Source organism: Malania oleifera, chromosome 8 (assembly GCF_029873635.1).
Source record: "Malania oleifera isolate guangnan ecotype guangnan chromosome 8, ASM2987363v1, whole genome shotgun sequence".
Taxonomy (NCBI): Eukaryota; Viridiplantae; Streptophyta; class Magnoliopsida; order Santalales; family Ximeniaceae; genus Malania; species Malania oleifera.
The window spans coordinates 90,644,118-90,657,121 of NC_080424.1; the positions used below are offsets into that span (position 1 = coordinate 90,644,118).

At 34.7% G+C, this 13,004-nt stretch overlaps 1 protein-coding gene across 1 annotated transcript; it reads left to right on the forward strand.

Annotated features, from left to right (window-relative positions):
* The first annotated feature begins 5,664 nt into the window (after positions 1-5,664).
* On the forward strand, positions 5,665-13,004 carry LOC131161541 (lysine histidine transporter-like 8). Its single transcript, XM_058117371.1, has 5 exons — positions 5,665-6,403; positions 8,808-8,941; positions 9,110-9,537; positions 9,693-9,824; positions 12,210-13,004. Exons 1-5 carry the CDS (start codon positions 6,027-6,029, stop codon positions 12,693-12,695), a joined length of 1,557 nt encoding a protein of 518 aa, XP_057973354.1. The 5' UTR covers positions 5,665-6,026; the 3' UTR covers positions 12,696-13,004.

Consider the following 13,004-nt stretch of genomic DNA (forward strand, 5'->3'; position numbering starts at 1 on the left):
ATACCAAGGCAATACTAAAATCCCATATACCTGCTACAAATACTCCAGCACGTATTGATGTCCCTGAAGGACAATAGCCAGCTAATAAATCTAAGCCGCAAGTTAAACGTGGAAGACCTGTTGGTGCAAAAGATAAGACTCCTAGATGGAGAAAATTGAAATCTGTAAATGCTCCAGAAGAGGTTAGAGAGGTAAGTAATCCAATCGATATTCACAAACCTATTTCTCCTAAAAATGAAATCCCTAGTATAGAATCTTATGAAGAGAGATCTCCTCTTGAAGAGGAACCTCCTGAAGAGAAAACTCTTGAAGAGATATCCATTGAAAAAGGACAGGTACCTGGAAATAATAATGAAATCTCAATACATTACACATGAGAAATTTGGGATAGAAATAAAGTTGTTTTCAATAATACATTTGTATATGCAGTAGCTATTGACATTACCAAAAGTAATGAGGATCCTGAACCAAAATCTGTGGATGAATGTTGATATAGAAGTGATTGGCCAAAAATGGAAAGAGACTATTACATAAAAAATAAACTCTCTTTTAAAAAGAAAAGTTTTTGGACCTGTAATCTAGACACTAGAAGATGTCCAACCAGTTGAATACAAATGGGTATTTGTGTGCAAGCAAAATGAAAATAATGAATTACTTGATATAAAGCAAGACTTGTGGCATAAGGTTTCTCGTAGAAACCCGGAATTGATTATGAAGAGACATATTCTCCTATAATGGATGGAATCACTTTTAGATTCCTAATTGGGCTAGCAGTCGCTGAACGACTGAGCATATGTCTTATGGACGTAGTAACAACATACCTATATGGATCGTTGATAGTGAAATTTCTATGAAAATCCTTGAAGCTTTTGAGTTGCTCTGAAGCAAAACCTAATAATTTATATTTAGTCAAACTCCAACCTTCCTTATATGGATTAAAGCAATTTGGGCGCATGCGGTACAATCGATTAAGTAAGTACCTAGTGAAAGAATGATTCATAAACAATCCAATTTGTCCATGCATTTTTATTAAAAGATCAGAATTCGGATTTGCTATAATTTCTGTTTATATTGATGATAGTTGGGACTCCTGTCGAGCTCACTAAAGCTGCTAATTATTTAATGGCAAAATTTGAGATGAAAGATTTAGGAAAGACAAAATATTGTCCTGACCTACAGATTGAACATTTAAATGGTAAAATTTTTGTTCATCAATCTAAATATATTAAAAAGGTATTGAAACAATTCTATATGAATAAAGTTCATCCTCTGGGATCTTTAATGATGGTGTGATCACTTGATGTTAAGAAAGATTCATTTCGACCTCGTGATGAGGGGGATGAATTACTTGGTCCTGAAGTACCATATTTAAGTGCTATCGGTTTTTTGATGTATCTGACAAATATGTATTAGACCTGACATTGCATTTGCTGTGAATCTACTAGTAAGATATAACTTTACTCCTACTCGGTGACTTTGGAATAAAATTAAATACATTTTACGTTATTTGAGAGGTACGTATGATTTTGGTCTATTTTACTCATTTAATTCCAAAATCTCAACTAGTAGGATATGCAGATGTTGGATATCTATCCGATCCTCACAATGCTATATGTGTTTCTTTATGGAAAAACTACTATATCTTATAAATTAGTGAAGTAGACGATTACAACAACATCCTTCAATCATTCTGAAATATTAGCTATTTATGAAGCTAGTACAGAATGCGTGTGACTTAGATCAATGATTTCTCATATCCAAGAAAATTGTAGCCTTCAATCAATCAAGGATATTCCAACAGTTTCGTATGAAGACAAAGCCGCATGTATAGCTCAACTAAGAGGAGGATACATAAAGGGTGACAGGACAAAACATATCTCTCAAAAAAATTTTCATACGCATGAACTCCAGAAGAATAGTGATATAGATGTGCAACAGATCCAATTAAGTGATAATTTAACAGATTTATTCACCAAAATTTTGCCAACTTCAACATTCAAGAGACTGGTTCATCTTATCGGAATGAAGCATCTTATAAATCTTAGTTAGATAAGTTAATATATGGGTGACATCCAAGGGGGAGTGTTGTGAAATGAATGGTGGATGTCACCATCCATGTCTTCATCATACCTGCCCCATCTCCCTTATGTTTCTCATGCATGTGAATCCATTATTATTATCAGACAAAACCACTTGCTCCTCCCATGACTATATAAAGGGAATCACCTAATTAAGATAAGGTGAGGAAAAACGAAGAGTGTAGAGTGCAAAATACAGAGTGCAGAATATTGAGCATGCAGAAAATAGATAAGAAAGAAGCAGAAGAGAAAAGAAAAAGTGAGATATTTTGTAAGGTAAAAAGGTGAGATATTTGTATAAAAATCAGGTATGTTTTATAATTCCTCTTAAAATAGTGGATTTCAGATCCTATCCATCCGTAGAATAAGTATAAACTAAACCACATAAATTCAGTCTTACATTTATTTATTATTTATTATTATTTTATTTTGCTTGTGTCCATTATTTTTTGATTATCCACGTTTATTTATTCCCATATTATTTTATAACAGAAATATTATTTTGATTTGTTTGCCAAGTCAAAATATGTGGAAAGGAAAAAGGGTAAAAAAAATGAAGAAGAAAGTCGGAGTGAGAAGCGAGACCGCTAGACCGGGTGGTGGGAGTTGGAAAAGTGTCGCCCAGGGCGCATGTTAGCAATGAGCGGCGGCACAGCACGCGCGGGAGGCGGGCGTTCGAGTGCGTGGCTGAGCGGCGAGGAGTCGCACGTGCCAGTGTCGGACAAACATGGCATTTTTCAAATGTAGCTGGGGTGGCTTTTTCAAAGTTACTGACACGCCAGAAATCGAGGGGAGGTGTGGGCCCACCGTCCCCAAACCTTAACCTCTAGCGTGCGCAGTTTAATAATCGTCACGCGCATATCATGTGCATATGCTCGCAATCTTCACCGCCGCTGCCGGCTCATTTGCGCAGCAGCTCAGCTGCACGCCGACACCCACTGTGGGACCCCCAGACGATAATTTATGCGTGGGTCCATATTATAACCAGTAATTAATTTTTGAATATTTAGAAAATTATTACAAGGTGGATTTTGAGGAAGCGAGGGATGCTTTTTAATATAAAAAATAAAATTATACAACTTTATTTTGATAGTAATAATGGGACGCAGGCCAGAACCATTGGGCTGTTGAGGTGTTTGCCTCCTCAAATTTTTTTAATATAATAATATATTTTTAGGATCCTAAAATTTTTTAATTAAATAATATTAACATTATTTATTATACTTTCTTCTCACTTACTAACAAATAAATAAAATTATATTTTAAAATGTAAAATAAATGTAATTTAATTCTTTTTTTTTTTTTTCAAAATCTTATTAACTTTTCAACTAACAACTTTATTATTTTTTTAACTATCTATTACTCTCATCTCTTTCTCTTAACATCTCTAAAAAAATCTTTCCATCTCTCATACTCTCATATCTCAATCTCTCTATGATTTTTTGCTCCGACTCCTGTATTCATTATTTTCGGATCTCCGATTCTCTGTAATTTTTATAGACCCTAATTTTGATTTTAATATTTATGCATTATTTTTCTATTATTTTTATTCTGAATTTTTTTTTTCTATTTTTTCTTAAATTTTGGAAGTTTTGAACCTAGAACATCGTATTCGGTAAGAATCCGATATCTCTAAAGTCTTGCTCGCCGATCGATTTTTAATAATAATAATAATAATCAGGTTATATTGTTTCAATCTATTATTTTTATCGATTTATTAAATTTATTTTTATTTATTTACATAATTTGTCAATTTATAGTTAGTCTTAATTTTGAAATTTAATTATGTCAACGAGAAAATATGAATCCGGATATGAAAAAGAAAATATTAAACAAAATATTAAGGATCGCTGATTAAATCATTAGCCTAGGACCTCATATTGTGAAGAGCTAGTTCTGTGGGACGGTTACTTGTTAGTATGAAAAAATTGAACTCTATATTATTTTTATGTGTAAAATAAAAAATAAATTATTATAAGTATTTATTTACATTTTTACTTTTAAAATTTTCCTTTTGGTTTTTAGTTATTTTTTAAAAATAAAAAAAAATAATTTTAGAATTAATTGTTTTGGAAATATGGGGCTATAATATTCAATATTCAAAGTAAATTTTTATACATTGAATTATTTTATAAATACAATTATAATATCGAATTGAAATAGAATTAAAATTAAAATATCCAAAAATCTTTTAAAATTTAAAATAATAAAAATTAGGTAAAATGTCCTCATCGTCAAATGCAATAGGATTTGCTTTGTAGCAATAAATGATGAGTTCTGAAATATAATAATTAAGTAAAATAATTATAATAGCTTAATCTATGTTATCATATTTTTTATTTTTTATTTTTATTTTTACTATATTAATAATAGTTCAAAATTTTTTGTCCAATGATAAATGTGAGCATTTATTCAATCAATTTTTTTATGATTTAATTTTAAAAATATTAACCCAAAAAATTGTTAGTTTTTTGTTTTTAATTTTTTATTATTAATTTTAATTTTTCATAATTTTTGAGAAATATTATGAAATGAATCCTAAATTGTTAATACCTCACATTTATATTTAAGATTAATAAATAAAATGCAGAATATATATTTTTGGATATATATAGAAGGAAGAAAATTGAAAAATTTTTTTTTTTCATTACAGTTTTGCAAATTCTCCACAGATTAAAAAAATTAAAAAAATAATGTTAGTTGGTAAAACTATTTTCCAACTAAATATATCTTAAGATATTGTTCAACTTTATATTTCTAAAAATTATTAGGATATTTAACTTTATCTAAATCAAACGCAATGTCACCTTTTAGAAAAGTTTAATTCTCATAGAGAAGAAAATATAATTTATTTTTTCGATCTAATATAAAGAAAATGTTATAAAAATCATCATCCCCTTGAATTATTCTTAATTAAACATTGATTCAAAAATCAAAAGCCTAATTGCCTCCTTTTGAATTCTTCAATATTTTTTTTTTTCAAAAAAAAAAGAAAGAAAACATTCTAAAATACTAAAATAGTAACTTTGAAGCTGTCCTACAATGATTTTGTTGCAATCTATTTTTGAAACATGGCACCTCATGTTCTACCAAATGGTATTTTTTTTTTTTTTTTTAAATTTTAGTTAAGCAGTATGAGTAATCGTCAATGCAAATCAGTACAATAATCATTATTGGAGTAATATGATTGCTGTCAGTATGTCAAAATCCCATTTTGAAGATTTGACGAATCCCAGTAAAAACCTGAGATTTGGACCCTATGCGACGTCGTTTCACAGGTGCAAGCAGGATCCGGAGTCAAACTCCATACAGCCACCTAGTATTAAACGCCAACACAGCATAGATTTGCACGCTAAGCGCTCTGATTTCCAAAATGATAATTGCTCCCCCACGCGCACTTCACCGCGTGCCTGCCGCCCCCACTTCTCCAATCCGCCAATCGAAATTTCCGGGCCCCTACCCGGACCCACCTGAAATGATCACTCATGGACCCTCCGATTGATGGACGCGACCCGACACGGCGCCACGTGGACCCCCTCCCCTCTCCGCCGCACTGTAAGCTCCCTGCGCTGTTCCACACCCGATCAGGCCGTCACTCACTCACTCACTCACTCACTCTGTCACTCTGGTCACTCTACGTCTATATATATATATGACCAGCCTGATTTGATCAACCGACGGCGGCGATCGGAAATGTGCAAACTTTCATGACACTGATCTTTCGAATCGCCGTTGGAGAATTCATGAAGCTGGGTTGAGAAAAAAGGACAATCTGAAAAGGGCAAAAAATATCAGAACAAAATAAAAAACCCCCAATTATTTCTTCTCGTACGCTCTGCTTTTTGGTTGCAGAGGTGCAGTTACGGAGAGAGCGACAGTGAAGAAAAGGGGCAGCAGAAGCAACCTCCACCGCCAATACCGACTCTTCGGTTTTTTGTTTTTGGGGGAATGGACGAGAGGCCGGAGACGGAGTTGATATCGATACCGGCGACGCCAAGGGCGTCAACGCCGGAGATACAGACTCCGTCGGGGCAGAGGTCTCCGAGGCCGAAGGAGGCGAAGACGTCGGCGACGTGGACACCGACGTCGTTCATATCGCCGAGGTTTCTGAGTCCGATAGGGACGCCGATGAAGAGGGTGCTGGTGAACATGAAGGGGTACTTGGAGGAGGTAGGTCACCTCACGAAGCTGAATCCTCAGGACGCTTGGCTCCCCATCACAGAGTCGCGCAATGGCAACGCCCACTACGCCGCGTTCCACAATCTCAACGCTGGCGTTGGCTTCCAAGCCCTCGTTCTACCCGTCGCCTTCTCTTTCCTCGGCTGGTACGCTTTTAATTTCTCCTTCTCTGTCAATCTTAATCCTCGTTGTTTGATCTGTGGGATTTTGTTTCTTGAAAAGATTGCGGGAAAACGATTGATGCTTAAAATATAATTTTCCTTCTGGCCTAGGTCGAGTTCGTTTTATGATGCTTCGTCTTCCCCGGTCCCTTTCATTGGGGATTAATCTAATATCTGTACTTCGTGCATTAAATGAAGATTAAACTCTAAAAGCCGCCACCAGTTCTGTTTTGTTTTCATTTTTGTTTATTCATTTATTGTTAAGGGTCGAAGAGTTAGATTGCTTCTGTGGTATGTAACTCAGGATTAAATAAAGTAGTGAACTGAACTGGCCGGCCGACGTTGCTGTAAACGCAGTTCCGGCTCATGACCGTTTCGTTCTCCTTCATTCCTCATATTTTTCGTTAAAAAAAAATATAATTTAACATACAGTTTTCAATGGTAATTTTACTTTATTTTTCATGTCTACATTTTATTTCAAGCGCTCTCTCTCTCTCTCTCTCTCTCTCTCTCTGAGGAATGCCAGAACAACAATCATGGTTGGTGGGTCTACCAGGAAATTACATCACTGAGTTTGATTTGAATGAGAGGAAGAAACATCCTTGCGGCGACTGATAATTTATTCCTTTCATCATTTGCATTTCCTTTTTTCGAGAACACAAAATCAATTGTTGAACAGGGATGCCGGCCATACATGGGGGACAATCCATAATTCGATTTCTTCTTTAGAGAATGAAGACCGAAAAGCATTTTGTAGCCCATAGATTGTTACATAGGATGCTTCTTCCCATTCAGGATGACACGATGCGCATGTCGCTCCTAGGTTCACACCTCACACGGCAACCCAAAGCAAACTGCTAAAGTTTTCGTTCATTCTATTCTAAAGTTACCTGAATACTATACTTTTTTCCTCCATGTTAAGTGCTTGTTAAAAATATTTTTTTCTTTTTTCTTTTAGTTTTTTAATTTTTTTTAAAAAAACTAACTAAATTTTAATTTTTACAATATTTGTATGAAATAAATGAACTATTAGAAATAGTTTTTACGTGAAAATAGTTTTATTTTCTATTTTTTATTTTTCAAATAATTATAAAAGCGTCATCTTATTTTCAATTTTTAAAATTTGCAAAGAAAAGTTGAAAAATATCTTTTTATTGTTTTCCTAGGTTTCTAATCTTTACTTTGTGTACTGGAGCATGAAATTTTGATCTTGAACTTTAATTTGTGTGAATTATATATTATAATTTTTTCTAAATCCGCACAAATCTAAATTCAAGTTTCAAAATCCATGATATCAAATATTACCTTATATGAATTTTTTGAAAAATTAAAAAACAAGTTTTTTTTTTTGTGTGATTATTTTGAAATCTAGAAATAAAAAATGAAAAATTATTTTGTACATTTGAACAAACTATTTATTTTTTACCTTTTCAATTTGAAACTTGAAAAATAGGGCAAAATTTTTATAATTTTTTAGACAACTAAATATTAGAAAAAAGAAAATGTTTTAATTCCACCACGAAACAAACTCCTATTATTTTGCATTTTCCTTCCTTTCTCTAAGACCCATTTGGGATTTAGAAAATAAAAAGTAAAGGAAAGAAAAACTTAAAGGAATCAAATTTTTCATGTTTGGTTATTAAAAATTTGGTTATTAAAAATTTGGTTCTATATACTATTCAAGTTTATTTTTTCTTAATTTTTAATCATGTTAAACAAATTTTCAGTTTTAATAGTATTTGATACAGAGAAAAAATACATTGAAAAAAGAGTTCTCTTCTCTTTTCCTTTCCATTCCTTTCCCCCCCCAAACCAAAATTCTTGATCAAAATAGACCCTATTTTCCAAAGTTTGAAAGAGGAATTTTCTCAGCTCTAGCAAGACAATTTGAGTCCCTACTCAATTACTACTCATTTAGAACGTATAATTGTTCTTCTATATTTGGATAAAACAGTAAGCACTGTATTGAGCTCAGAGTTCCCCTGTTCATCTCTCAGTTTCAATCTTAAACCTTCATGTGGGGTTTGACTCCTTGACAAATTAAAGCAATGGCTCAAGGCTGAAGATGTCTAGTGGGAAGACATATTGTACTTACGACGATCGCATACTACTTTGCATGCAAGAAGAGTTCAAAACGCGTGGTGGCCCTTGCATCCAGAATTTTGAACTGCTGAGATAAATCCTCAGCTCCTTCTGTCAAATTTAAAATACCCCACCCCCTGACCCTGCCTTTCCATTTTCACCTCTGCTTCTTAGCCTTCCACATAATTTAATTGAGTGCTATATTATTTGTTTGAACATACAAAATATGACATTGGAAGTTTGTTATTGCTTTCCTTGGCTTGACATGGTTTTGGCTTCTTTGGTTATTTCTTTTGATGCATTGCAGGAGTTGGGGAATACTTTCGTTAACCATAGCCTACTTTTGGCAACTCTATACTCTCTGGATTCTAGTCCAGCTACATGAAGCAGTTCCCGGGAAGAGGTACAACAGATACGTGGAGCTTGCACAAGCAGCATTCGGTGAGATTGCATTCTGACACCTTTACCAATTAGTCAAGAAAATTAAATACCTTGACATGCTATAATCCAGTCTGCTTAACTAGGGATCCTAATTGTCTTTTAAGATTTTGTTTTGTTTCTTGACATGCTACAATGGAACTACTCTGAATGCATTTTTTCCTTGAGCAGGGGAAAGATTAGGTGTCTGGCTTGCTCTCTTCCCGACTGTTTACTTATCAGCAGGGACTGCGACTGCTTTGATTCTCATTGGAGGGGAGACCATGAAACTTTTCTTCCAGATAGTTTGTGGGCCTCTCTGTTCATCTAATCCTCTAACGACAGTGGAGTGGTATCTGGTGTTCACTTCCTTATGCATTGTTCTATCTCAGCTTCCGAACCTCAATTCAATTGCTGGGCTCTCCCTCGTAGGGGCAGTGACAGCCATTACTTACTCAACCATGGTGTGGGTCCTCTCTGTAAGCCAACAGAGGCCACCCACAATTTCTTACCAGCCCCTTTCTTTGCCTTCGTTCTCTGCTTCTGTATTTTCAGTCATGAATGCACTTGGAATCATAGCCTTTGCATTCAGAGGCCACAATCTAGCTTTGGAGATTCAGGTAGGTGCTCTGTAACATACAACACAATTGAATAAGTTCTATCTCTTTCTCTCTCTCTCTCTCTCCCTCACACACGTGCACACAAAAAATTTAGCTGGAAATGTGGATTTGATCATCTAATTTATCGTCTAAGAAGTTAGTTTGGTTTCTTTCAGGCAACAATGCCATCAACATTTAAGCACCCAGCTCATGTGCCGATGTGGAGGGGTGCCAAAGTTGCCTATTTCTTCATTGCCATGTGCTTGTTCCCTGTTGCTATTGGAGGCTTTTGGGGTTATGGAAACCTTGTAAGTATACCAGCTGTTTTATTTGCTGTTCTATCAGATACAGGTGCATGTGGGAAGTTATGAAAGAGGGATTTGCCCATTAACAACAAACATAAGATGAAGAAAATCTTACCTTATGTGTTTGATTTGCACGGAGTGTCTATTCTTCGGAATAGATTAGTTATAGTAGGCTAAGTACACTTAGTTATATAAAAAATTATGTTAATACAAAAACATAAATGAAATTTTTTACGAGTCCATAACAAGAAATAGACATGGAATAACTACTCCCAAATTTCACTATGGGAACGTTTGTTCCTTTCTCATTAGATGTTGAATGAAATAATAAGGAACATATGAAGAAATATTACCTACATTTCCAAAATTTTCATCAAGGAATACCTTTACGGCAAACCAAACAATCCATCATTATTTTGCACTACTCTAATAGTGTTGAAACTAAGTGGAGCTGCTCATTGCATATTAACATACAAATAAAGGGCACAATTTTCTGTAGGAATAAGATAGGAAAATACTGTAGATTAAAAGATGCTTCAAGGCACGTTATAATGTTGTTTTCCTTAAAATGTTATTTACCCTCACCAGATCGGTGTGTATTGGGTCAGTTAATACGTTTCCTGAATACAGTGAAGCCTAGAATATAATCTTATATCAGTTTGCGTTATACACAAATGAAAACTGATTACAAACACCCTTAGAGTAATCTGAACAAATTTTCTGGAATTCTATTTCTGCAGATAATAGAATCTCGATTTGAAAAAAATATAATTTGTGGAAGCTTTTTGTAAAAAGAGAAGGAGAGAATGATAAATTTTCTATATTTTTCATGGAGTTAACTCTGTCTTTATATAGACAAAATTATGCCTTTGAAATGTTGCATCTGTTCAAATCACGAAGCGTATTTGACCTAGTCGCACCCGGCGTTGAGCCGGGTCAAGACTCTCGCGAATTCATGTTCAGTCGATGGTATCGTCGATCAGGTCGCGCTACTTAATCTTAAAAAATATAAGATTAATTTTTAACCATCTAGTCATGATCAACGATCATGATCTCACAACGATGCAAGCGTGTTAAGTGCTTGTGCGTCAACTAAATGCACCACTAGCGCCCTACTGCCTACGCCACGCACGTGAGTGTGGACGGTACCGTCCTAGGGTGCACTAGAGTACACACTAGCACTATCTCTTAACCAACTTTAAGAGATTATTCCACATTATCATTTAGTAATGACCTTTCCAATGTAGGACAAACCCACATAACATTAAACACTCCTCATGAATGTTTTAGAAAATTCATAAATGGAAGGCTTTGAAAACCCAAAAAATCATATATTTTAGAAAATATTCCAACATTTTCAAGCGATGGTTTTGAATCCTCTAGAGAGTTGTATGTAGAAATGGAGGTAGGTGAGTCAAGCTTACTTGTGAATTATTCGGACTCGACTTGTCCTCTAATTCGACTCGATTCGACTTTGCTCGAGTTTGATTTTGACTTTGAGTTACTTGGGTATTTTAACAAGTTAAGTTCAAACTTAGTAATAGTGTTCAAGCCGAGTTTCAAGCCTAATCAGACTTTTTAATTTTATTAATTTTATATTATATGTCTATAATATATATTTTATAAATATATTTAATATTATGTGTACATTATATATATTTACATGTATACTTAATATTAATTTATAATCGAGTCAAGTTTGAATTTTATGAACTTGTAGCCGGGTCGAGTTCGAGTTTAACGATTATAAAATTGATTGATCTGAAGACGAGTTTCGAGCTTAACATTTTTTGAGCCGAGTCAAGTCCAGTTCAAATATTTTACTATGTCGACTCTATTTGACTCAACTCAAAACTTAAAGAACATTGAAAGGCTTATTAATTTTACCCAACTTGTTACATCGCTTCTCCAACAACTCTCAGTGGGAGTTACTCTCTTCAGAAAAAGAACACTAGTAGAGATCAAAGTTGTCATCAAACTTAAAGATCTCTCACTGTCCACAGCAAAGATTTATGTCACTGTTAAAACATTTTGAACGAGTGTGATTATTTCTTTTTGTTCCAGCACTTCTCATGTTATTGTCATAGAACATGTTTGTTGTATGCAAAATGTGTCATATCATTGCAGGTAAGGAACCTTCCCCGCTCCCCAACTTTAAAAAAAAAAAAAAGGAAAGAAAAAACAAATAAGTAAGATGAAAAGAAAATGCTTCCATGACGTTTTTTTTTTTTTTTCCCTTTAATAATTTCCTCTGGGAATTTTGTACTTCTCATACTCCAACGGCTGCTTGGAACAATTTAATTTGCTGTCATCAGCCTCAACTGCTAGTTGTAATTAATTTCTTGTCTGCTTGTTAACGGTAGGACTCCTATCTTTTTCTTGTTGCAGATGCCTTCTGGAGGGATTCTCAATGCCCTGTATAGGTTTCACATTCATGACATTCCAAGAGGGCTTCTTGCCATGACTTTTCTGCTAGTTGTGTTCAACTGTTTGAGTAGTTTCCAAATATATTCAATGCCCGTCTTTGACAGTTTTGAAGCAAGCTACACCAGCCGTACCAACCGCCCTTGCTCGATCTGGGTCCGCTCTGGTTTCCGGGTCTTCTACGGATTTGTCAACTTCTTCATTGGGGTGGCACTTCCTTTCCTCTCTAGTCTTGCTGGTCTCTTGGGTGGACTCACTCTTCCTGTCACCTTTGCATACCCTTGTTTCATGTGGGTTCTCATAAAGAGGCCAGCAAAATTCAGTTTCAATTGGTATTTCAATTGGATCCTGGGGTGGTTGGGGATTGCCTTTAGCTTGGCCTTTTCCATTGGAGGTATTTGGAGTATAGTAAACAACGGACTTAAACTGAAATTTTTTAAGCCCAACTGAGCTCATCGCTGCAATTCAACAAAAACGGGTGCGGAAGATTTCAAACTCGTAGAATTATGTGAGAGTTGAATGATATTGTTGGACTGACGTGGGCTGAAAGCATAATATATAGCTCATTTGTGCAGCTGAACGGTCAGCTAGCTCAAAAGTGCTGTCATGTTCCTTATGTAATGTAATTTGGTTCGTCTCTGGCAATGTAATCAAGGTTGGCTTGTGATGTTATAATGCTTAAGTGGCCTATTCCATAAATATGTGCTAAAGAATTGTCTCATATTGAGTTGTGAGGAATGCCAACATCTGTTTTTCTTA